At 40.9% G+C, this 27360-nt stretch overlaps 1 protein-coding gene across 6 annotated transcripts in view; it reads left to right on the plus strand.

The window, feature by feature from the left end:
• The window catches only part of MYO6 (myosin VI), a 103676-nt gene that overhangs the window by 40133 nt on the left and 36183 nt on the right, over positions 1-27360 (plus strand). For all 6 annotated transcript variants that reach the window (XM_035109562.2, XM_060272551.1, XM_060272552.1 and 3 more), the window contains exons 3-18: positions 576-645; positions 2626-2699; positions 3545-3674; positions 4563-4668; positions 5506-5561; positions 9288-9385; positions 9516-9680; positions 10826-10906; positions 14398-14578; positions 14879-15023; positions 21245-21402; positions 22240-22331; positions 23451-23523; positions 24148-24275; positions 26050-26145; positions 26737-26910. In XM_035109562.2, the coding sequence (XP_034965453.2) occupies positions 576-645; positions 2626-2699; positions 3545-3674; positions 4563-4668; positions 5506-5561; positions 9288-9385; positions 9516-9680; positions 10826-10906; positions 14398-14578; positions 14879-15023; positions 21245-21402; positions 22240-22331; positions 23451-23523; positions 24148-24275; positions 26050-26145; positions 26737-26910 (1827 nt within the window). The remainder of the gene's footprint in view (positions 1-575; positions 646-2625; positions 2700-3544; positions 3675-4562; positions 4669-5505; positions 5562-9287; positions 9386-9515; positions 9681-10825; positions 10907-14397; positions 14579-14878; positions 15024-21244; positions 21403-22239; positions 22332-23450; positions 23524-24147; positions 24276-26049; positions 26146-26736; positions 26911-27360) is intronic.

Below are 27360 nucleotides of genomic sequence, written 5' to 3' on the forward strand. Positions count from 1 at the left end.
CCTGCAACATCACAAATTGGAAAGTCAGATGTAGACGTAGGCAAAATATAACAGTTTTGCTGCTCAGTTAAATGAAACATTCAGGATGTTTGAAATCCAAGAAAGATACTTTGGTTTGCCTAGCTTGAGGAGGACAAAGGAAGGTAATATGGAGCAATGGTCAGTCATTTCCAACATCCTTGCAGATGCACACTGGCTCAACTGAGGTTTCCATAGTCTCTTCAGATGAAGCCCCAGTAGAGAGCATTGCAATAATCCAATCTAGATGGGACTAAGCCATGTGCTGCCATATGTTTGCCACACTTCCTAGGTTGCAACTCATGACCATTAACATAAATGCAGTAGCCTCAATCTGTAGTGTTCCCCGATTTATTTTATTGTATTTCTGATATTTGAATAGTATTAGCATTTTGGGAAAATTTGTGTGTCAGAAAAACTGACTGGGTATGTCTGAACCTCCCCCCTCTCCCCTGTGCAGCTCAGTTTTTAAATAAAGTGCTTTCATGTAAATTGTTTCTTCATATATCTTCTTAATTGATAGCTGAAGCCAGCATTATCTTCTTTTTCAATTACAGACCTTTCAGGCTGCTATCAACCAAGTCTTTCCTGCAGAAGAAGACAGTAAGAAGGATGTGGAAGATAATTGTAAGTGAAAGTTGTAAAACCTGGCTTGGCTAGCCAGATGTACTTATTTCCCCATCAGATATTTAATTTTTGCAAATTTTTGCAAATTTATTTTTTGAAAATTTCTCCATATGCTATATTTATCCGAAGACAGGATGCATATTGTCCTGTGAGCCAGACTCTGCTTGAAAGTTGAGCCCCAAACCTAGTTTGAATCACTCTGGCTCAGAACGAGCTTCCTCTTTTTCTTGCAGCCCCTCCAGAACAGCATGGAAGGTGATCCTTAGGGCTGCAAGGGGGTGCGGGGGAGAGAGAGGGAATTGGCAAAAGACCCCTCTCTCCCACCTCTTGCCAGCAGGATCTCTCTACGGGATCAACACTGCAGGCGGAAGCAGCCTTTGTATTTGTGGAGGTTGGAATTTGGATTCAACCTTCTGCACATAGAAAGTGTGGGGCGTGGGGATACTGCATGCACAAATCCATGGACTCTGTTCACCCTGGTTTGCTTTTCAGAGAGAGAAAACATTTTTTTGTGACGTATAGCTCACTTAATCAGAAATATAAGGAATAGAATAAAGCAACACAGACCTTGATCTGAACCGCAGCTGTGTTGCCCTTGACTGGCTTGTTTAGATGTTAGATAGTATGGGAAAAGAATGAAAGCTATCCCAATATATCTTTGGAGAACAAATGGGCAGCCAACATTTTATTTCAAACTGCTCCTTGCCGCCTATGATTGAAGAAAGTCTGCTTAGTTATTGCTAGCTTTTTGTGCAAGAGCACAAAATGTGTGTTTAGGGTAGTTTTCTATCAGAGTGCTGTTGCTGCTTCCCTGCTGCTTCCTGGCTATCACTGTACAGTACTCACCATGTCCTGTACTACAGCCATTCAAAAAGTAAGGTTCATTCTTGTAGGTATGTTTCCATTTTTTTAAATAATATTTTAAAAATTAGTTTTACATAAAGATTATACACAAAAAAAGAACCAAAAAAGAAGAAGGTTCTCTCGAGCCTTCAGACCTCCCTCCATCCCTTCATGGGTTCCATTTCTAAGTTTTATTCCAGCATATTTTACTGTAAATCTATCTATTATATATCCATCATATCAAAAGTTCATGTTACTTTACGAGTGTCATTGTATTCCTGACAATGATTTCACCTGTGTAAAGTGGTCTCTCAAATATATTAAAAAGTTATTCCAGTATTTCACAAATATTTGGTCTTCCTGATTTCTGATCTTTCCCGTCAGTCTTGCCATTTCAGCTGATATGCTGTTTTGTAGGTATGTTTCCAAAAGGGGAACATAATTTTTTTTGTCCCCCCCAAGGGCTCACTATGTATGTTTAGGTACCATTTTAAACATATTATACCTGCCTGTATTATGATAATAATTATATTTATTTTTTATTAAATAAATAAACAAGTTTATTTCTGTATTTATTTTTTATTAAATAAAAAAGGTTTATTTCTATATTTATTTTTTATTAAATTAAAAAACAATACAAAACACAAAAATATACAGCATAACAACAAACAAAACAATTCCTCCCCCCCCCCCCAGTTTTAAAGGCCATAGATTGTTTAATTAGTCAAACCTCTGGGAGAAGAGGGTTGTTGTTGCCTGCTGCCTAAAGCCACCAGGTGAGCTTCTCTGGGGAGAGCATTTGTTTTCTGTGGTACCTACAGTGGTACCTCTACTTACGAATAACTCTACTTACGAATGTTTCTACTTGCGAATGGAGCTCCGTCTGCCATCTTGGATGCGGTTTAGATAGGATTTTTTCTACTTACGAATTTTAGATAGGGTTGCTTCTACTTACGAATTTTTTTCTCCCAATGCATTCCTATGGGATTCGACTTACAAATTTTTTCAATTTACGAATGTCTGTTCGGAACGCATTGAATTCGTAAGTACTACTGTACTTGGAGGTGAAGAAAGGTAATAAAAACTGGAACAAGTGTGTGCGCTGTGTTATAAAACATCACTGTGCTTTCCTTGTAGGTTCGCTAATGTATTTAAACGAAGCCACACTCCTACACAATGTAAAAGTTCGATACAGTAAGGACAGAATTTATGTGAGTACTGTACTAACTTGCAAAATGTGGAGGTAGAAGTGTTTGTCACAAACAACGGCTCAAGCCACGTTCCAGGGGAATCCAGGGGAACCTGTGTGTGAAGAGGCAAACCTGCAAAGGTTCCTCTACCTCAGATGGCCCATGCTTATAAAGTATGGCCCCACAGCCCCTTTCTACATGTTTTCCCTCTTCCCCTGAGTAACAACAATATGGCATGTTAATAGCAAAGATGCATTCCCCCCTTCCTTTAAAAGAAACACATGCCACCCTCTGATCCTTCCTAGCTCAGTTGGCCACCTTAATCTTTTATGTAGCTATCAGATTGCCTGATTGCATGTAATGAATTCTGACTAAATGACACATAGTCCCCACCATCTGCTCTGGCAAATGACAGCTGTGAAATAGAAGGAAGAAACTTTTGCAAGGGTGCCAGAAACAGATACGCAGTTATATCAAATACATTTCCCCTCCTCTCTGCACTCCTTCCCCCTAAATCCTAAGTTACATATTTTGTCTGCATTGGGCTGTTATTATGATTATTGCTATTATTTCATTGCTTGGTGTATAACTGCACAATTTTGGAAATGGTTCTTAATTGCAGATTATACGCTTAACAAATGCAGCTTTAAAAAACACACACAGTTGTTACATAGCCTTTAAATTCAAAATGGTTCTGAATTCAAGTGGTTCTTGATGCGATGAGATTGACTTTTCAGATACACGAGTCGAATCTCAAAGTCACGTTCTCATTTTGAATTTTGTAGTAGATCTCTAGAGTCTTTCTCTAGAAGTTCCAAATCAATGAAACACTGTTATGGATTTTCTTTTATGTTTTCTTTTGGCAGACATACGTAGCCAACATCCTGATAGCAGTGAATCCATACTTTGATATACCTAAACTTTACTCATCAGATGCTATTAAAAAGTATCAGGGTAGATCACTTGGGACACTGCCCCCACATGTCTATGCAATTGGTAAGTAGTATACCATTTTGCCTTTGCTTCCAATCCTGATGCATTTTTTTTTGTTTATTTGGCTGGCTCATGATATTAGGGTGTTTTCTCACTTGTTTTAAACTGAGAAAATGGGTAAATTGTCCCCTGTCACTAAGGTGTCCTAAGATAGTGCCTGGTATTAGTAATGGATTTTAGGAAGTTTAATTAAACTGAATCTGAATTGAGACAAGATGGGAGAACTGCTGGTAGGGGGTGCCTGTACTAGATCCACATGATCACCCTACTCCAACTATCTTAATCTGTTGTCCATACATTGGCTGTCTCCAGGTTACACTAGGGCAATGTGTTCTGTGAGCTTGCCCATTAACCAAGATTATCATCCAATGGGCTTCCCCCACTGGAGGTGAGGTGGGTGCTTTCAGTGGTGTTGCCTCCAAAGCAGCATTTGCTTCTGACCCACTTTTTGTTCATTTTGGTGCCATGTTAAAGACAGGTAGCTTGAGGGCTCTTTCAGCTCCCATTTTATTTTTTTACTTATTTACTTCTGTTCTACTTGGACTTGGTTCCTTTAATGTGTTTGTTTTCTTAAAAACCAGAACAACCAATATGAATTTCATGTATTTGTCAGCCACTTAATAGATTGCATTGTATAAAAGTGGGAAATAAATGTTGTAAATAAATAAAGTAACATTATTTGTCTGTCTAGCATGATATTGCTTGTTGGTATTGGAAAGAATTCTCAGGCGGTAAATAAGTTCAGGTGAATACTTCAAAACATTGCGATTTCATTACTTCAGATGATGCTTACACAAGAATATTACATAGTGTTCAAGAGGCTAATGAAAACATTGATCTGTGTTGTTTTATATGAATCCATTTTAATGTCCTCTTAAATGTTTACTTCAGCCGATAAAGCATTTCGTGATATGAAAGTACTCAAGATGAGCCAATCAATCATTGTGTCTGGAGAGTCCGGAGCTGGCAAGACAGAAAACACTAAATTTGTTTTACGGTTTGTATATCTAGTTGAAAACATTACCATTGAATAAAATACTGTGTTCTGGCTGTTTTAATCTCCCTTAAGAAATCTTGAAACTCCTAATGGGTGTAATTCAGATACACAAAACAGCGTGAATGGCGATTCCAAGGTGGTTCCATTATGTACAGGGAGATCTACCTGCCCCAGAGACTTCCTGGTGACAGGAAGCTTTTGAAATACGCATTGTGATTCTTTCATTGCGGTCATTACGAAGACACTAGTTATTTGCCAAGCTGTCTCATTGGGTAAAAAATATTAGGACAAAAAACAGTTTCTTCAGACACAGGACATATACATTCTCGGGTTCCATCCAAACGTTACATGTGTGAACACTGCTTATATAGCAGCGTTTTCCCAACCTCTCTACCCTGCCCCCCCCCACCAAATGCAGGCCCATAAGGTCACTGAAAACCCTTTCCTAGGCACCACACCCCTCAGGGAATTCTTCCTGAATTCCTTGCATTTGTCTGTCTGATTTTTCCAATTCCGCTCTTCCACTACATCCTGGTGCCACACCGCAGACTTTCTTCTGGAAAGTTCCACACCTACCAGGAGAGGTAGCTGTAATTTGGAGGTCCCAACTGCACAGAAATTCTTTCACTTGCATAACTTTTGGATGCAGCCCACAACCAGGGAGGAGGGATTCAAATGGCAGTGCCTGCTGTTCCTCAAGTAAAGGATTGCAAAAGTGGTGACATTTAATCCAATTTATATAGCCACCCTGCAATAATTATTCCGGGGGTGGTGGTGGTGGTTATATAAATATGAAAACATATATTTGATTACATTTCATTTCTTTCTCTCACACAGGTATTTGACTGAATCCTATGGCAGTGGTCAAGATATTGACGACAGAATTGTAGAAGGTACTTTGTCATGCTTAAATTTCATTTGCATAAATTAACAATAACTAGCCGAGGTGGAAGAAATAGGTATCACACGGCCATTTTGAAATGTGGTGTTGTATATCATCCTTATAACAGGCCATGTATTGGAAATTATACAGTAATACAGGGTTACGAACACGATCCATTCCGGGTCGCAGTTCGTAACCCGAAAAGTTCGTAACCCGAACGCGACCTGAACCGCCATTTTGCGCATGCGCAAAGCGCTATTTTCGCTTCGGCGCACGCGGCGAAAATACTTCCGGGTTTGCGCAGTTCGTAACCCGAGTTGTTTGTAACCCGAGGTGTTCGTAACCCGAGGTACGACTGTACTAATCTTACCATATTTGGTATTTTACCAAGATACCAAATATGAGGGTGTCTCATTCTATCAAGCTTCAGTTGACAAACAATAGGCACTTTCAGTGTTTGACTTCAGAATGGTTATGGTCTGTAGGTTGTAAACGGTCCCCCACCTTTGTACATTAGTTTCACTGAGGCATTATCCACATGTAGACACTATGCATGGATTAAGGAAGTAAAAGGCCATGTGCCACTGACCATGCCCCACCCCCTGCCCTGGCTGTCCATAGAGAAAATGCATGCTTGAGCAACTGTCAGCACATGGATGTCCAGGAGGCATGGCTAGTGCCATCCGAACAGAATGTTGAGAGCGGAGCCAGTGGCAACAGCCCCACTTCCCCTTCCCACCTGTAGGTTCTCTGCATGGAGAATATCTGAAGGTGGCTCAGGTGAGAAGCACCCCTTCTGTGAAGGGCAGGTTTGAATCCATGGCAGGGTTATGAGAAATAATTTCTCCAAATTTGCATCCCTCTTTCAAAGGCTTAAAAAGATAGAAAGGTGCAGGGCAAAGAATAGAACCACCCTCCTTCTGTACCTTTGGTACCATCCTGCAGTTCTTAATTCTTTTATGACTGATTTCATTCCTGAGTCAGTAGGTATGCTTGTTATAACCTGTGAGAGGAAGATTCTCCTGTTCAGCTGGGCAATTAAAATTGTCCCATATGATGTTGCAGCCAGATATAGAAAGATGGATAGAAAGATAGATTTAGATACATAAGAAAAAAGCTAAGTCCTGCCATTTGTGCATTTGTGAAAGGGCACATTGCACTGGGTCACTGAAGGGTCGGCTAGACTGAGCATCTCTATCCCTGCTTTCTAGCCAGTGTCAAACAGAGAGCAATGTGTCCACCTTTAGTGAATGATGAAAGGCCTGAGAATGATGTTTCTTAAAAACAGTCAAACATATAGGCATTCCAAATCCACAGCTGACGGTTGGACGTAGCATTTGAAGCTGCACAGTTCCTGAGCCCTGCTATCTAGAGATTTGAGGTTTTTTGCAAAGGGGTTTGGGAGGAAGCTTTGGAAAAAACAAAAAACGTACCTAGAACAGCTGCCACTGCTGCACACTTGCACCCATCTTCTTTTGCACATCTTAACATGCATGTGTGCAGTGTGACTGCATTGTTACAACAGAAGGACTTATTCACAAAGCCTTTTTGAAGCCTCTTCAAAAACAAACAAACACAACTTCTCACATTTGAAGTACTTGTAAACATTGAGTCTTTGTTGTGATTCTTTTGTGTGTTTGCCTGACAAATTGGATAGCTTGAAAGGTCACCTACCAACCCAAATTGTTTTCTGTGTTACAAATCAAGAATAAAAAAGGAAAAAAACACACACATGCAAGAAAACTAAAAAGTTGGTTGAGAGCTGTCAGCTACCATCTTTGCTTTTCTTTGGTATTTTAAGATCAGTACTGACTGACTTTTTGTTTTCTTTAAATATCCTTAGAGGCAGAAGTCCAAATTCCTTTTTAATGCTTGTACTTCTGTTCCCCGCTCCCCTTCCCCAATTCCTAAAACATTGTTGGGACTAAACAGATAAATGTTTTCTGAGGCAAAGGCAATTTTAAAATGTGGCGTTGGCTAAACGTGTGTGTAGCAGTAATGTGAATCTGAGGAGGAAGGGACCTAAATGGGGACTTCCTTGAGTGCAACATCCCTGCTCAGGCTTGATATTACATGCCAAATGGTGGGAGATACAGCAGAGGCAGTGATAAATATCATACATTTCTTAAGATTTCCCAGAAGCCTCTGCTCGTTGGAAATAGAATGCTAGACTATGCAAGATGTGGTCTGGTCAAGCAGGACAATGTAGAACAGGTGTGGGGATCATGTGGGCCTCCCCACTGGTGCTGGACCTTTAACAACATGCCACCTTGTCTCTTGGTGAGAAATGATGGGAGTTGTGGTGGAACAGCATCTTGAGGACCTCTGGTTCCCCACCCCTGCCCTACAGTGATATTGCAATGAGCAATATGCAATTTCAGTAGCTTTGTTTTGCACTAATGATTCCTGCGTCTCCTTAATACTATTAATCTGCTTTGTACCTGGCCCGCATGGAAAATTTCCTTACCATTGGGAAACTATAGCCTATTACGACTACTATTATTATTTTGTATCAATTATTAGTTGCTTTACTCGTGGAAGTAACTCATAGGCTCAGTAGAAATACCAAAACCAATTGCAGTGAACAGAATAAAAACTTTTTTAAACCTCCACATCTATACCAATAAAAGACAGGACTTCCAGATCCTGCCACACTAAAGGTAAAGGTAAAGGGTTGAACCACCAACCTTCTGATCAGCAAGCCCCAGGCTCTGTGGTTTAACCCACAGCGCCACGTGTGTCCCTCCTGCCACACTAGAGGAGGCCAAAGATACTTAAAAATCCTTCAAATCTAGGGCCCAAAGCCTGGGTGAAAAAGAAAGCTTTTGCCTGGAGCCTAAAACTTAGACAAAGATAGTGCCAATTGCAAGTGCTCACGTGCTTATGCTGTTTTGCATTGTTTTTGATGGCTTGGTTAGTTGCTGAAGGAAGAGTGCAGTCTTTGCTGGCCCAGTGATGCAGCAGTGCAGCTTAAATGCCATAGTCCGGGCAAGGTTCCAGGCACCTGCTTGTTGCAAGGCCAGTGGCTCTGTTTGTGTTCGTAGCCGAGCCATGGGATCAGGGCTGTCCTTTCCGTTATCATCAGATAGTTGCCCTGATCTGGGGATCACAGAAGCAGCTAGCAAGCCTTGTGCATTGTCCTTCTGTCAAGGAATGAGATAATTCATGTGCTTGGGGATGCAGCTGCAGTTGCTTTAAACAAGCTATTGAATGTGTGACATTTTCTTCTGTCCAAAGCTAGCTTTTGCTCACCTGATAATGCTGACCGTTTCTAGGCAGCATCTTATGGACTAGAGCAGGCATCCCCAAACTGCGGCCCTCCAGATGTTTTGGGCAACAACTCCCATGAACCCTAGCTAACAGGACCAGTGGTCGGGGAAGATGGGAATTGTAGTCCAAAACATCTGGAGGGCCGAAGTTTGGGGATGCCTGGACTAGAGCAAAGTCTTAACTTGCCTTATAGATTTTCTTGAGGGTTTCTTTCTTGAATTGTGTATTGAAAAAAGGATGGAAGGGTAGAAATGACTGTGTGTTTATAGATATATAAGATGAGGTGATCTGCCTATAATTTATTTTGAAAAATATAATTTTATTCAAATTCTTTGAGAGAGTACCACATTTAGGGATTTAAAAATTGTGTTTGCTTTTCTGTGCTTTAAATAATTATTCTCCCCACCTTTGCTTCAAATGGAAAAATTCATATTAAGCCACTTTCATTGTATTCTTATTTTAATAGCCAATCCCCTTCTAGAAGCCTTTGGAAATGCAAAGACCGTTCGTAACAACAACAGTAGCCGCTTTGGAAAATTTGTCGAAATCCATTTCAATGAAAAGGTATCAGTACTTTTTTGTGCATGATTGGTATGCACAGGAACTTCCCTTTTCTTTCTGTAATCTCATTTGGGAAATCCCTTTACACATAACCATTTCCTCATTCAGAAAAGCTTTATTTTCCCCCTCCTAGAATTCAGTAGTTGGTGGATTTGTGTCACATTATCTGCTGGAGAAATCGAGGATCTGCGTTCAAGGCAAAGAAGAAAGGAATTACCATATTTTCTACAGGCTGTGTGCTGGAGCCTCTGAAGATATAAGAGAGAAACTTTATTTAAATTCGCCAGATAATTTTAGAGTGAGTTGATTGTTCTTCCTCCCCACTTTCCTCCATCTTGCAGGATGCTTACAGTGAAGTTGTTGTTTCAATTCAGACATGAAACTAGGGTAGGCAACATGGTGCCATCCAGGTGATGCTGGACTACAATTCCCATCATCCCTGACAATTGTCCCTGCTGGCTTGGGATGATGGGAGTTGGGAATCCAACAACAACTGGAAGCTGCCTAGCTGGCTACCTCTGTACTAAACCTCGATTTTTGAGCCCAAAGTGGTTGAATCTTCAACTTGTCATCATATTGCTGCATCCTCCTATAATGTATTTTTTTTATCAGTTAGATCTTTTCATGCATACAAGCATTTTATTTGTGTTAGTGTCCTGTTATACAAGGCATGGGATGGTTTGCAGGCTGACACATAATCTGAAATCAGATCAAAATGATAGGAAGGAATTCAGCGTCGTGGTAAAACAAAACGTTCCATCAGCACAAATATTGCCCACTAGGACTTGCTTTCTTTTTATTTATTTATTTTTTAAAAATGCTATTTGCTCTAGTTCATTTTTACCATACATTTGCTGTAGTGATGTGTTATGAGTGGTCCATTGGTGTTGGTTTTTCTCTGATTGAATTTAGTTTTAAGGGTCCGTTTGTTCCACTGTCCTGGTTTTAAAGTATATTGGGTTCGACCCAGAGGTCTCATGAACAGCTCATGCAATATTTCCACTGGAGGAATGGAAGAGGTGATTTATGCTGATTTCCCCATCCCTCCCACCCCCAAAAATCTGCACTGAAAGGTTGACCTATTCTTCAGAACGGTATGGAAAGTGGTGCTGAGGGGCAGCAGGCATAGGGGGAAATTAGCCCAAATCTCCCCTCCCTTTCCACTGGTGGGAACTTCTACTGGATCTCAGTCTGTTCCACATAGGACCCCTTCTATTCATGGAAGAGCAAGTCTTGATCTAACCCAGAAATAATAACCTGCATTTTCAAATAATTAAATTAAATATATAATAGGATGTAAATGAGACCATAAAGTAGACCTCGCGGCAAATTTGCAATTCTGCCACTGTCCTGTAACATGATGATGATACACCACATTTTTCTACTTCCTTCTATAGTTTTTGTTGTTAATTGTATCTTTTGTTTTCCTTTGCTTCACAACAGTATTTGAATCGTGGTTGCACGCAGTACTTTGCTACCAAAGAAACAGATAAGCAAATTTTACAGAACCGCAAAAGTCCTCAGGTATGAGAGCTACTCTGTATGTTGTACCTTCATGTTTAAAACCTCAGACTTTGCAAAGCAGCAGCAGCATTTGCTGCTGCCATCGCTTGCTGCTATTTCACATCGTGTTCACATGCTACAACTTCTTTTTGCTCTGTATGCAAGCAGTTTGGCAGCACTGATCCTTGTTTGAGAACAGGGACTGAATGTCACCACCGCTACTACTTCAGACAAATGATTGGCACTGTCAAAAATGACAGCAGCCACCTGTTAGTGCATGCAGATCCTAATGGGCAGCTGGAAAACCTATCCACTGCTCTATGTAAGGGCATTTCAACTGGGACCCATTGTCTTAGCTGTGGCTCCTCTTCATGAACTGAACTTTTATTCATGTATATATGGATTAATCTTGGGAGGTTCTGTTCTTGCCTATGTGCCCAAATTGTAGCCACTGAAATTTCGTTGGCACACATTCTTTAGGGAAAGTGGCCTATAATTGAATACCCAATTGGATTCCCCCCCCACCCCGATCTGACTATTTAAAGAAATGAAACAACAACAACACAGCAGGTATTTTTTGCTTGCTGTGTAGTTTAACATTTCACTACATTGTTGGGTTTAGATACCCGCAGAAGCCCAAACGTACAGAGTATATTTTGTAATGCTGGTCTCAGTAAAATAAACAAGCAGAAAAGCAAAATTCAATAAAGGTACGCTCCTGGGCTAGGTTGTTGATCCTGATTTCCCTACCTCCCCACTCCCCAGCCATCGCCAATATATAGCCTCCAGGTGAGGGGTACCTGTTCGCAGAAATGCTGCACTCCCCATGTGAGTGCCCACAACAATTGCAACTGTGGTCCATTATTGGTTGCTCTTACAAAGGGGCTGCCATGAAGTCTTAGCTAGTGAGGCAAGAGGGGGGGAAAATCCCGTTCTCAGTGCAAATCCTTTTGCCAAGCTAGTCCTTTAACGCTCATATGGCAGCATAGCGTCAGGCTTATAGTGAAGTGCTGGTACCACAAGCCTAAGCTGGGATTGGGTAAGTAGCTAGTAAGTAGCGACTCATGGTTTCTCTCTGTAACTTGCAGTGCTCTTTGGGCATGTAGGAATGGTTTATATTCGTACCCCAGAAAGCACATTGGAGAACAGTTAGCTTATGAACTGGCACCTTTAGGATTATTCATTAATTTATCTGTTTGTGGTAACTTGGAGCTGTTGCAACGTCCAGTAATGTAATTTGCCCAACTCCTAGTATTGCTATGTAGTGCGGAGACATTAATTTTTATTACTATTATAAAACTCATGCAAGTATGGTAATAATTTAAAATATTAAATAAAAAACAACAGTATTCTCTCCAAATGATCAGTCGTATAAAGAATGCACAACTGACTTCATTCAGCCATGAGTGGTCATTGCTTTATAACTATGGATTTATTCACACGACTGCTTGGACCAGTGGCACTTGTGGGTCTTAAATAAACTTCTAGCCATGGATTGCATAAGACATGCTCTCACTGCTGAGGAAGCTGTGGTGCGGGAGGAGGGTGGTCAGGTGAAAAAAGAGGATTGGGTTTCTGCTGTGTCACAAACTTCACCTGCTGAAATTCCCTCTTCAGTTCAACTGTTAAAGATGCAGGGAGCCCTGACTTCTCTCCCCCCCCCAAAAAATCCATCTTATGTGGATGCTGTGTGAAAAAACGAACTTCCTCTCAGTTCAGTGGGTGATATGTGTCTTTTATACAGCTACTTGACCCATGTACTGATCAAAAGCTTTGGTTGTTGTGGGCTAAAAGCCATGTGAATGAGCCTGGTGTCAAAAACTTGAAGGGATTGTTAATGTCAAATGAAGAGAAGATCCATCTTGTAAATATAGGGATCCTTTTTTTTTTTTTGGTATGTGATCTTGAAGGATGACCTATTTTCAGAGGTATATTAGGATGCAAATTCTGTCTTCGGTTTTAAACAAATATATAGTCTGTGATCCTAGTATGGATCTTGGAGTCGATTCCTAAGAATGTCACCTGCCCTTTCTAACTAGAAGCTATGCTCTGTCATCAAGCTATTCCATTGTATAAGTCAACTTTGTTGTTTCATCTTTAAACCTCCTTGAACATGTTTTAATAATAGTAAGCGGAGTAATCAATTAATGCTTACATTATTTTTATCCTTTTCCTATCAGGAAGATGAGGTGATCACTTTGTATAATTTGAAATTTTAATTTCATTAAATTGCTACGTGATGTGAATTTTTCAGATGCATGTTAGCATTTTTATTCTTAGATGATTAGATCAGTGTTTCCCTTGTTTGGGATTAAACTGGGTACAATGCAAGTCAAATTGCATCTTCTCTTTGGGTTTACAGTGAACTTTTAAGATTATGGTTTATTTTTCCGCATGCTTCCCCACTCCCTTGCATGTAGTAGCCTGCTTTTTAGTTAAAATGTTTAGATTTTAGAGGTGGTGGTGGTGTGTGGTGTTTGGTGTTTGAACTCAAAACATCTGAATAACCATAACTCTGTGTGTAACCTTCCCTCCCCACAAAGAACCCGTTGCCTGGTGATTTCTCATGCTCTACACAAGTTCATAAGAAACAGGCTATGGACTTCTATACACAGTTCTATTTGCCAGACCAGTGTTTGTTTTTCTGCTGAATTTTATGATCCCACACTTCATTCATAATCTACGTATATTGCTGTTGCCTGACTTTTCTTGTGCCAAAACTGAGGAATGTTAACATTGGGCCTGAACCAAACGTTCGCAAGCAGACATTTTTGTAACATTTTATGGGGGCCAAAATGGGGATGGGCCTGTAGCTCAGTGTTAGAACTCATTCAAAGATCAACCCTTGACATTTCCACGTAGGCCTGCAAGTGATTCATTTCCAAAACACTGGAGTGAGCTCCTAGTCAGCTTCTAGCAATTCTGTGCTAGATCAACCAATGATCTGAATTAGTGTGAGGCAACTTCCTTTGTCCTTGGCTCCTCCTTATGCAGCTACTTGATTACTGCCTAAATGTTTGGCTGCTCTGACCTGATTATGTGATAGCAAACAGTTGAGGATCATGTAGCATCCGTGACAGTGTCACACTACCCAGTCAGAATGCTATGAAGCCAATTCAGAGTGAGGACAATAATTCCTGCCCTCACTCTTAAGGGCTGTTTTCTTGAAGATTTTCTAAACGGGAGGATACTTCTCAAATAAAATCAAAGCATTCACACGCACACATTTTGTCTTGTCTCTGGTTAACACTACTTCCATACATTCTTCTAGTAGATCTTTATGAAGTTTCAAATCACTCTGCCCCATATACTCCTTTCTCCACATTCAACATAATCCTCCACATTGATCTATAATGCTAGACAAACCTTGCTAGAAAACAAATCTTGATTTTTATGTGTGGTATTTCTGAGCTCTGTCCATCAAATACACTTTTGCTTGCTTTGGCTGGGTGTTCACCAATGGATATACTAGTTCCAAGCGTTTTGAGACTGCTTTTGTTTTGCTTTTATAGTACTTGAAATCAGGCTCTCTGAAAGATCCTCTGCTCGATGATCATGGAGACTTTAACAGAATGTGCACCGCGATGAAGAAGATTGGCTTAGACGATGAAGAGAAGCTGGATCTCTTCCGGGTGGTGGCTGGCGTTCTACACCTTGGGAATATTGATTTTGAAGAAGCTGGCAGCACTTCTGGTTAGATCAGTAACTTTTGTTTCATTTTGCATTGAGCAGTGTTGCTGCTTTGGTGAAAAGTTGGTGCGCTTCAGCAAAGTAACAGAGAGGATTCCCTATTTTTTTGTTGTTAAGTGATATGCCTGTTATTATGTGTGTGATTCTGCCTTGCTCATTCATGCTTTGTGGAATAGTTTGTGCTGTGTGTTACAAGTAGCTGTATAAAGAAAATGACTTTGCAGGCAGTTGCTGGCTCCTTATTTTAATGAATTTTTTGAACCCACTTTTTAGCTGTTTCTCCCCTTTTGCTTTTAAAAATAGGCGGTTGCACTCTGAAGAATAAATCTAGCCAGTCTCTGGAATGCTGTGCAGAGCTCCTCGGTTTGGACCAGGATGATTTGCGTGTAAGCCTCACCACCAGAGTCATGCTGACAACAGCAGGGGGCACCAAAGGAACAGTTATAAAGTAAGTGGTTCAGAAAAGAAGTGTGTTTCTCTTTGTTTCTCTCCCTCCACCCACCCCAAACAGCTGCCCTACATGGTAGTTGTCTTTTTTTAAAAAAATGAGATTGTAAAAATTGCCTATTAAATCTTTGCTTTGAGCTATTTGGAAATGTCTTACTTGCAACTGTTTATGGCGAAATAGAAATTTAGAGTTGCGTTCCTTTCCTTTTTCCTTTTTGCTTTGTTCTGCAAGATGAATAGCACTTTCCGAAGAGCAATAAAACATCTGTTGTGGTGCCAAATTTATTTCTGTCTCCCTTTCATCCCAGTGTGCAAGAGAGAATATATCTGTGCAATAACGGTAAGGGAAAAAAAATGCCTGGCAGTTTTGTTAATGATTAACCTGTCAAACGTTAGCAGGGAAAGTTAAAATGCCTTGCAGTGTGTCTCGGCACAGCTTGAATCCATATTCGCATAACAATAATTGCTTAAAACCTGGGAGTACGCATGATGTTTGTACTAAGCGTGCAGCCTGAACAGTTCCTTGGAACGTTTTAAAGATAGAAGTGGAAAACTCCAATGTTCGCTCAGTTCTTTAAACACTGCAACTTACTCTTTTGTGTGTGTGGTTTGCAGCACTGTGCAACAGAATTGCTGCTTTATAGGCATGAGTTATGCAAATAGCCTGCTATGTAAACGGTTTGTCTCCTGTCAACATTGCTTGAATTGTGGATGGGTTCCGTTCAGCCACTTCGGCTATTAATAGCTCACGCTCGCAATGATTCATCTTACCAGTGATTTACGCTATCTGAGAACCTTGCCTACTCCTGCAAGATGACATGGTTTGACGTGAGCTTTAAATGCACCGCCCCGAATTTCCATTTTAATTACGTGACGTTGTGTCAAGAGCCCAAAGTCCGTACCTTTGCATACCATTTGCTTAGGTTCGCTTTCTCTGATGAGGCCAGCTTTTCCTCAAAAAGAGAAGGCACCAATCCAGTGGGAAGAACTCTTAATGAACAGAATGACAATATGTTGCAACTTCAAGATCACATCTGACTTAATGCAGCTGGTGGGAGGGAAGCAATGTGGAAGGAGGTCATTCTGTACAAGGAGAAGGTTACAGAGCAGCAGGCAGTGCAACCATTGCTGCACTCATGGTGAAAAGACACTTCCACTTGTTCAAGGCAGTCCTGCTGAGTCTCCCCAATTTTCCTCAACTGTTGTAGCCCTCCATGCCCCATCGCACACTGACCTTTCAGAAGTAGGGGATTTGAAAGCCCAATTGGTGCACTACCCTCCCATGTTTTCTTGAGCGTAGCCAATAAACCTACTTGCCGTCCAGGAGGGCCTTTAAAACACTGATATATCATGAGTTTCAATCTTCATTCACTTCAACACCTTTCAGTGCGCATTGTTGCTACCCCCACACTCTAATAATTCGAGGCGTAGTCTTTGTACACTTTCCCAGGGTACAAAAGGTGAGATGAACTTCATCTTTAACCAAAAGTTACCTTTCCGTGCTATAGGATGGCAGAACTGAACAAGCTGTCAGTATTTTGTGGGAGGGATTCAAACACGAAGTTTAGGTTTACGCAGTTCAAGGGGTCGCCCTAATTCAGAAACAGAACTTTTGCAATTAGGAAAGTGACAGGAAAACATGAGATGACAGACTGGCCAATGAGAACATATATAAACACCCCACAAGCAAATCAGGATGAAGGCCGATTGTATGACAAATAAATCAGAACAAATGTTCAGTAAAGAACAGATATCATCTAACTTCCACGTAAGCTTTGTGCAAGCAAATCAGGATGAATGCTCAATAACTAGGGCATCTGGAGGAGCCCCAGGTGTAGATTAAATTCTGTGCCAAATATGGACAGGTTTCTAAACCAAAACAAGTGCCAATTTTTAGATTATAAACATGAGCAAGAATTTGTTGACATGACTAACTATTCAGCGGTGGAGCAAACTTCCTTGGAAAATGATAGACCATCCTTTTTTCAGAAGGTTTTCAGCAGAGGCTGAAGGCCACTGATTAAAGAAGCTGTAAAGCTGGATTTCCTCCATCTGCAGCAGGCTTGGCTAGGTGACCTTGGACGTCTTGTCCGACTCTACGGGCAGTATTCAAGCAGGCATTACTCATAGTAGGCCCATTCATATTAATGGGCCTGACTTAGTCACATTTGTTAATTTAAATGGGCCTGCTCTGAGTAAAACAGTAGAATACTACCCGGTAATTCTACGAAAATGTAGGAAATGCAGCCACTTTTGGAATGACTAAAGGAAGAACAGCAACAACAGCAAAAAAGATGATTGCTGCACTTTCCCCATTGAAAGTACAGAGGATACTTAAGTATTAAGATTTAGGAAGAATGAGCTGCTTAATAGGTAGTGGGGATGAGCTTGATGAGATAAACAGAGATGACTTGGCCATGGTACTCTATGGCTCTGGCGACTTCCAGATTGGATTATTTTAATGCGCTGTACATGGGCTGCCCTTGAAGCCGACTTGGAAACTTCACCTGGTTCAAAATGCAGTGGCCAGATTATTGACTGGGAGGGTGTCCCTAGACAACACTCAACCCCCACCCCTGTCCAAATGAATTGCCGGTTAATTTCTGGGACCAATTCAAGGTGTTTGTGCTAGTGTTTAAAGCCCTAAACATCTCATCCCTCAAATGCCCTTTCCTTACAAACCCTCTTTGACATTAAAATCAGCAGAGGGACCCTCTTGATAGTTCTGCTGCTCCCAGATGTTCAGGGTGGTGATGGCCTAGGAAAGGACATTCCCCATGGCAGGCCCTTAGTCCCCTCTCCGCCCACAGAGGTACACCTGGCATCTTCCTATACAGTACAGCTTTTGGCTAATGCTGAAGACACATTTATTTACCCTGGCCTTTCAAACTTGAGGTGTCTGTTTTCAGGGCCCACCCTCTCCCTATGACTGTAATTTATTTTAACCATTTTTAATTTCTGATTTTTTAAAATTATTGTTGTAACCTTCCTGGGACCTGATGGTTAAGGGCGAGGAATCAATTTATTAATAATAGTTATAAATAAACAATAAATAAATAAATAAATAAATAGTTTTTAATGTAACTATCATGCAGTAATGGGGGGCAGGTTTGAATTTTAGATGGGTCCTGCCTCATTCTTGGTCCCCTGCTGCTTGCGCCAGTGTTCCCATGACAAACCATAAACCCGTAAAAGGGCAATTTGACACCTGTGTGACTTCTGAGAGCATGGAATTGGATCTTTTCTTATAGCCACAGCATTTTGGCTGTCTTACTATTTCAAGATTCCAAAGTGTTGGGTAGAGCTATGAAGGCCTGAGGAGGGGGGAAATGGAAGATTTGGGGGAAATCCCAGTCCCTCCCCACATTTATTTGCTTTTTGTCCTATTGTGTTTCCAAAAAAATGGGGGGCCCAGAACAGTATGGGGGAAATGGGTCCTGCCCCACATTTTTCATTTCCTCCCAGGCCTTCACATCTCTAGGGCTGGGGTGCCCACCCCCCAATACTGTAGAAATAATATTGAGGGATAAGTTTGCACTCTGTTTTGAAGAGGTTCTGCAGCATCATATTTTATAGTATAGATGACTATATAGTTACTTCTAAATCACGGGCGTTAATTTATACTACTTTCTTCTTCCTTAAATTTTCCTTTAATTTTGAAATCTACGGTGGAAAGTTGCTGGGTTTTTTTTGGGGGGGGCCCTAAAATTATGGTGTGCATTGGGCCTTATATAAAAGACTGGCAGTTGACATGAACGACGAGGATTACAGCGCTGAGCTCTTAAACGTATCAGAAGGGGAATGTAAAGGAACCTTCCCTCTATTTATAAGATAGGATTGCTGTCAGTACCTATTACACTAAGATAAATCAGGAGATTGTACATTAAAGCTAATTACACTCTAATGTAATGTAGCTGCAGCCATTCCTAATGAACAGATGAACAGAGCCTTCATTTCCTAGATACTTCATTTACAATAGTGGGGAATTCCAATGCCTCACACAGCAGCTTGCCTTTAAATAGGGTTTTTCACACAAAGGAGAGGAGTTACTGCGATAGAGGAAAGTCTGCCTTTTATACTCCCTAAAAATGGTGTAATGCTAGACAGCTGCCCTGCAGGCTCTCTACAATTCCTCTCTATGTTGACCTAGAGAAGAGCGCAGTGTAGAGAGGACTGTAACTCCTAATCCTTTTCTCTGACAGTGTCAGCATCTCGGCGCAAATGGGATTGTGTTCTTTTCAACAGGCTGGGCTTAAAATTGCCCCAAAACTTCCCTGTGTAGCTTTCAGTTCTTTTTCTCTTTTCTTTTTGCAAATAAACGTCCGTTGCTGTCAGGTAAGAAGGAAGAGGGCAAAGAAGTGAGATGTCTTAAAGTTTCTATCCCCCCATCACAACAGAAAAGCTGTCTTGGAAAACCTATTTTCAGTGTTAGCTTTCTTTGTGTCTACTTCTGTTTTCAGTGCATGCCTGTATGCTTGTGAATAAAGTGAATCAAACTTTCCACAAAAGGCACGCCCTGCTCCTGGTGGTTTGCTACAGGGCGTGCATTTTTGTGGCTAGTTACTGCAATGAGAAGGCACTCTTCACAGGAGGTTGGGCTATAGATGACCCTTGGGGTCTCTTCCAACTCTACGGTTCTAGGAGTCAACACAGGTTTTTAATGGCTTGCCTTTCTCTCCAATATTTTGAGTTTTAGGTAGCTGGAGTAGTCCGTGATTGGCTATAATATCATGCCATCCCCCTACCCTATCAAATCACTCATTTTTTTTCCATCATGTGACATCACATAGCCCACAAAACTAATTCCGAGTGAGGGCAATGCTCCAGAACAGGCATTGTCCAAATAAGTCTCTCTTGCCCTCAGTGCTGGTGTCACATTACTGAACCTAAATTCCTGTGTGACGAGATCATTCTTACCAGGAAGAACGTCAATTTTAAAACACCTTTTTTGTGTGTGCTGAGAATAGCACATTTGGCTCAGCCCTCAAAGAAATACGGTATACCTGGAATATCCTTTCCTTATTTGAGACATTTCCTTCTCTTCTTTCCAGTTTCCCCTTAGGATCCAGTGTTTTGAATCCAGTCTTTCCTCCTTTATCTTCCATGCTCTCCCACTTTCAACTGAGTCTGCTTCCTTCCGATTGTGGATTCTAAGCATTTTAAATAGCAATCTTTTAAGCATTTTAAATGGCAATCTTTCATCTTGTGTACATAATGCAGGATGGAAACAATTAAACAAAGGGGGGGGGAGGCAGAGGGCACTGAAGTGGTTAAATGAGCAATGCCAAAGAGCTGCTTTACCTATTGCCACAGAGTGGAACTAGAGGATATGGAAGGGATTAGTACATCAATTTCTGCTCTTCCCGGTATTACATAATGAAGGAAGATGTTATGTGCTCAGTATTTGGGAGTTCCAGGGAGCCTAGAGAGAGGATGTATGGCCTCTTTTAAAGGAGTTCACCACAGAGCAGCACTCCATATAATCGCCTTGCTAACACATGGGGCTGTTGTTGGGCTTGCAGACAGACTGGGCTCACATGAACCGATGCATCCATGTAGGTAGCATGGCTGTGGCTGCCCCAGTTTCCATGAGGGTGGCAGCATTTTTCAATCCTCTGCTATAATGAAAATTGGTGTTGCTGTGTATACAACACCCATGGGGGGGGAATACCATTCATGCAAATTGGTGTCTCCACATTGGAGCTGCAGACACAACAGCTCCAATTTTGCAAGCACAGCTCGGCTATAAGACCAGCATATCTCCAAGGCATATGAACCATTCCACGCATTCCGTTTTGGTTTTCAGGTACAGGCACCCTACAGCTATGTTCAAGTGGTGAAACTCCTGTCTGTTGCCTTAATGCATGAATGTTGGAACAACAAACTTAAGATTTTACTGGTATTGGGCCCTCCACCAAGGTTGATGGCTGTTAGGCTCCCGGCCTTTTTATTGGTGGCCCCCACGCTTCTGGAATTTCTTCCCCTAAGAACTCCACTTGTCCCCTTTTCTTGTACCCTTTAAGAGGACAAAAAAGACTTTTAAGAAAAAGAAAATTCCACCATATTGCTAGATCTTTATTTATGGTGTTATCTGAGCTTTTGAATATTGTATCTTGTTTCGTTCAGTTGTTTTGCATTTGTTTTGGGAAGTCGTGTTGTGAGGGCTTGCCACCGAAAATGGGGAGAACGGAAATGAACAAATACCCTCTTTTTACCATGCAGGGTTCCACTGAAAGTAGAACAGGCGAACAATGCACGTGATGCTCTGGCAAAAACTGTCTACAGCCACCTCTTTGACCACGTGGTAAACAGGGTAAACCAATGTTTCCCTTTTGAGACGTCCTCTTTTTTCATTGGAGTTCTTGATATCGCAGGTTTTGGTAAGTCTTTTGCATAGGGAACTATAAATCGCTGTTTAGCTTAGGATAGTTGCTGTATTGCATCATCTGCTTTCAGACCGTGCTCTGGGACCTAGTTAGTGATCTAGTGATCTGTATTTCTTCATTGGAGTGATCACTCGCTCTCTAGCGTTGTGTGTAAGTCTGTTGACATTCAAAGCAGAGTGAGCATTGCATAGGACTTGGGGAAGCTAAAAGTCCAAATGACTAAAGTCTGATCCCAGGAAACCTTCCCAAAGCAGTGATCTAGATGGTGGCATTTATGTTGTGGTGACACTTTTTATAAAGTGCTAAGTAGTTAGGCAGTATTATTCAATAAGCAAGCAGTGTCATCAACCTATAGCAGAAGGAGTTGTGGGAGCCGGAGACTGGGAGATCAGCAAGTAAGCTGGGTAGAGCTATGATACCCTGAATTCCTGTTTCAAATCTCCTTTAAACTACTATGCTACCTTGGCTATGTTACCTGTCTTCAGCTTAATGGAAGATGTGGAGTAATCTGAAGAAATATGGCAACAAATTGTTCTCATTAAGCCTTGGATGCAGCTGGAATTCCCATGGTGGGAAGAGGAATTGAGTCCACGACCCTGTATGCAATTACCGTCAGAAAATCAGAGCTGCTATCTGAGCACTTCCTTTGTATTTTAAAAGAGAACAGTAGGGGATAGTCTAACTTCACTCTTCTGAATTGCAACTGTGTTCCTGCATGGGAGATCTAATGTTGGAACTCTGTGCCTTAAACCAACATAAGATTATAATAAGTGTATTTGCTAGCTGACTCCCCCGCCCACTTTAAAACATATTAATCCCTTTATTTTACAGAATATTTTGAACACAACAGCTTTGAACAGTTTTGCATTAACTACTGTAATGAGAAGCTGCAGCAGTTCTTTAACGAAAGGATTCTCAAAGAGGTAATTGTATACAACCACAACAAACTTATTATGGCATGGGCCACAGTCCGCTTCATCAGATGCATGAAGTGTTGGCATGTGGTGGGAATGGGATATACAATGCAGAGTCAAATGCAGGGGAATCCATTGATAATTACCTGAAAGCAAAATATTTACAATGACCAGTTAATAAGGCTGTTCAGCGGACAAACTCATTAGTCCTTAAGGTGCCACAAGACTCTTGTTTTTGCCACAACAGTTTAACGCAGCTACCATTTTGGAATGTGATACATGTTGTTTATAGTAATTTCACTGAGATTTTTCTGTTACCAGTGTCTGATCTGCAGATACAATACATCTGCAGAACTTTGCCTGTAGCAATTCTAGGAGTCAACTCCTCGAGTCTCATGGACTTTTGGTCATCCTGAGAAAAGTTGCACAAATATTGCATTATGTCGATACCCCATATATGTAATTTAAAAACAAATTAGTGATTTGAAATTCCTTCTGTGAAGATGCACAGAAAAGTTGTGTCTGAATCAGCCTCATTTCCCCCATTAACATTTAAGAGCATGCCTATAACTGATGCGCTTGAATGTCCTATTGGATGTGAAAACCGTGAAGAAAAACTTCCAAATGACAACATTATTTTTCAGCTCCCACTTCAATGCACATGGTGCTGCTAGTTAGACAGCAATGCTGGAATCATTTGAACAAGGTCAGCCTTCATAGCACCTCTAGCAATTTGACAAAGGCCTGATGTTCGAAATACTGAACAATCATATTCCCAGAAAACAAATAAAGCAGATGACATAAGTGGTGGATCAGGGCACCAGAAAAATAGAGGACTGCTGTTTTTGGAAGTTTGAGCAAAAGTGCCGAGCTATTTCAGAACTGCTTCATGCCACATAGTTCAGGTTGCTTAAGATTGTGAAGTGGCTCATCACTGAGAACATTACTCGTTCTTCTATCACAGGATCAGTTTGACTTGAAATACAACCAAACCAGAAACACGGATGGTGCTGGCACTCACGTGTGACATTGCTAGCATGTACCTTCGACCCTCACGTAAAGGATATGAGAAGTTGGGCAGATGGGCAGTATTTTACTCATATGATAATTTCATTATTTCTATTATAGGAACAAGAACTTTACCAGAAAGAAGGTTTAGGTGTCAATGAAGTCCACTATGTAGATAACCAAGACTGTATAGGTATGCATGTTGAATTCTGAGATGCCGTTTGTGTAAAAAAAGAAGTTTTATTTGCTGTGGTTTTCATTGAAATTGAATGGTAGTATATCTGTTCTGTTTTCCTTAACCTTTAACATTTTTGGAAGCGGCAGGAGGGTGAAATGGGCCATTTCAAATGATTTTTTTGAATGAAAACGTCCCGTATTTTACACTTGCACCCTTCATATTTGATAAGAGATCCGTATTTTGAAATTTTAGTGACGGGACATAATGTGAAACTGTGGTTTGCTTAAACATAGTTTATTTTAAGGTCTGGTTCTGTGCCTCACTATAAACCTGGATTGTTTGGGGGACTGATAAAATATGAAATCACAATTCGGAGGTACTTTGCAAAAACTAATTGTTGTAAAATGTCTGAATTCACATATTGTTGACAAACCACAGGCTTGTTGCTTAGGTTGTTGACATTTACTGCTAAGCCACTTAATGTATCAGCTAATTGAATAGCGGTTGGCAGATTCTGTGGATTACTCAAGAGCAGGTGTATTTAGGAAAGGTAAAAGCTTTGTATTGCTTGGTAACACTTTTGTCACCACTCTGTATATACTGTATTAACTAGCCTATTGGCTTCTGTCTTGCAAACAGATTTGATTGAAGCAAAATTAATAGGTGTTCTTGACATTTTGGATGAAGAAAATCGGCTTCCCCAGCCAAGTGATCAGCACTTTACATCAATGGTACACCAGAAGCACAAAGATCACTTCAGACTCTCGGTAGGCTTATATTGTCATTTTATATTGGCATCAGTTTGTTTACCCCAGGTTATAAATTGTCATAAATAAAACAATTGTACATCCAAGATTCCCCCATTAACCCCTTTCTGTCAGATGTTCCAGAATACTTTCCTACTGACAATACTGGTCCCATAGAGGTTCATTTGCTTGAAAAGAGTGTAGCTACAATTACATGTATATGTATTCTGGTTTCTAATTGCAATGTGTGAATTCAGGACACAAGGACAGAGAGATGACTGCAGGGAACAAGGAAATGTTTGGTTAACTCACCAACCCTCAAAAATCACCTTCTCTCCTGCATGACAACTTGGTTTAGCAAAAAAGTTTCCATCTCCACAAATGGGACTTTTTCTAAAATATTTCTAAAATAACAAAAATATTTAGTTAAGGGTGCCATTTTACATAATGGATGGGCTACACAGATGAATGCCCGATGCACCCATGGCAGCAATCATGTTACCTTAAATTCCGAATCAACCCATTTGTTATGGAACCCAGTGTGTTGACCCCACCATAGGGAAGCCTCCTTGGCAATAGTCATGGCAGGTTTTATCTCCATATGTCTTTACAGCAAAACGAAAGGGAATATTATAAACGTACACTCCTGATTTACATGACCAAGCATAAAGAAGTTGCTGTTGATGAAGTCAGTACAATTGCACACTGCCTCCAACGTTCATTTGAGTCACAGAATTTTAAAAGGAGGTGGATAAGAATCTGCAGTGCATCACATTAAATTTCTTAGCCACTTTCCACAAGAACTCTCCAAGTGACATATAGCGATAAGATTCCGATACATAATACTCCACCAAGCTACAAATGAAACCACTAATGTGATCATATTGCAAAAACGAATATGTCCATCTCCCTAATAAAACTTTGACCACCACCCCTGTTGGCTGTGATTGCAATCTAGCTGCCTTGGTCACAAACTCAATATAAAATGTGGCTTCCTTACGGTTAAATGGAGTAGGTTGAAGAAAGCATGTGGCACCAATTTTGACATGCCTGCTGTGGCTCCTGGTTTGTTTCCAGGTTCAGTTTAATGAGTTGTCTTTGACCTTTAAAGACCTAAAGTGCCCAGGTCCAACATACGTGAGGACTGTCTTCTCTCATATACCTGTTCATTAAGATCTGCTTCATAGGCGGGTTTTTTTTGGGGAGGGCGGGGAGATGTTGGGCCCAAGATTTTGGAACTTTGTCCCTGGGGAAGTGTGGTCTGCCTTTGCATCGCTAGTTTTCAGTTGCATGTTGAGTGTTCTCTTTCAGAGGGCATTCAAGACCCCCATAGCTGCTATATTGCTGTTGGGCATTTTAGCTGTTGTTGCTGGGGTGTTTTTTTAAAAAATAGGTGTCAAAGCTATTCTGTATGTTTTGTATGCTTTGAACTGTTTTGACACAAAAGGTGTGGCATTAATATTTTAATTAATAAATACATAACCCAACCAGGGACCACTGCGGTCCATGTAGTTGGAGTCTTAGCTGCCTTCACTTTCTTGCCCTTTTTAGTTGAACACCATGAGGGCAGTGAAGAGCTGCCATTTAGCAGTACATTAATTTGTGGCATGGCAAAATGGCTGCCTAGAACTGGCATGTAAAAATGAATGGGGCTTAGAGGGAGAATAGTTTTCTAATTTATTTTCTTTGCAGTTTTATGTACGTAGCTGGTCATTTGTTTTGTGCTTTATGATTTTATAGTTCTAAGACACTTATAAATAAATAACATAAATAAAATGTTGGCTTTAAATTTCAGATACCCAGGAAATCTAAACTGGCTGTTCACAGAAATATCCGAGATGATGAGGGCTTTATAATCAGACATTTTGCAGGAGCAGTATGTTACGAGACAGTAAGTGAACATGATTTACTGAATTTCATCTTTCTGTATAGTTTTAAAAATAAATTATTTACATCTGTTGTGTAGTGGATCCTTGTGAGTGTGGCTGAGCAGATAAAGTATATTCAGCTACATGGTGAGAATCTACGAAGGCTATGGGAAGAACTCCACATCATGCTTAGGACCCCACCAGATAATTTGAATACTGAAGAAGTTTCATTGGGAAGAGGCGTTAATCTAAGTTGGCAACACTGTTTGTGAGAGCAACTAAAAGTTTCTGAATGGTGTAACCCAGGCACCCCCAAACTGCGGCCCTCCAGATGTTTTGGCCTACAACTCCCATGATCCCTAGCTAACAGGACCAGTGGTCAGGGAAGATGGGAATTGTAGTCCAAAACATCTGGAGGGCCGAAGTTTGGGGATGCCTGGTGTAACCTAATGAAGTAAAACAAATTTTGCTTCTGCTTTTTAAAATCATTGAAGTTTGGTCTGCAGTGTCATATTCCCATGTGCAATTTCTGCCCAGGTGCCGCAGTGATCAAGTGATAGCATAGACATGTGCAAACTTTCCCTCCTACCTAACAAATTCATTATTTTCCTCAGACCCAGTTTGTGGAGAAAAACAACGACGCTCTGCATATGTCTCTGGAGTCCCTTATATGTGAATCCAAAGATAAATTTATCCGGCAGCTCTTTGAATCCAACACAAACAACAACAAGGACCATAAACAAAAAGCAGGGAAGCTCAGTTTCATCAGTGTGGGAAACAAATTTAAGGTATGGGCATGGCAAACCTCCTCCTTTCCCGGGACTGCTTTCCATTTTCTATGAACACGACGGGACTGTAAAGTTAGGCAGACAGCATGAGTGGTTTCACTTTCACATATTCCTCTTGTCGGACCATCCTTTTCTTACTCAGAAGCAATCCCTGCTGGTTTCAGCAGGATTTCCATTTTCTAGGATGTATGCTCAAAATTGTAACCTCAAACAGTTTTGTGATATGATAGGTAAAGCTCATGCAGTCTGGCCTTTGCTGTAGTATACTGAGGCAAATCTTGAGTGGCTTTTTGCCTTTTCCTGATATTGAAGCAACATTTCTCCATGTCCTGAGGATACTTGGGTATTCCTTCTGTCCTCCCTCCCTGTTTTTGTAGTCTGTGTTTGAATTTCAGAAAGGCCTGTGCGATCTCCAGGTAACACTGCACCACACATTTCTTTCACACATTC

This window comes from Zootoca vivipara, chromosome 3 (assembly GCF_963506605.1).
Source record: "Zootoca vivipara chromosome 3, rZooViv1.1, whole genome shotgun sequence".
NCBI classification, from domain to species: Eukaryota; Metazoa; Chordata; class Lepidosauria; order Squamata; family Lacertidae; genus Zootoca; species Zootoca vivipara.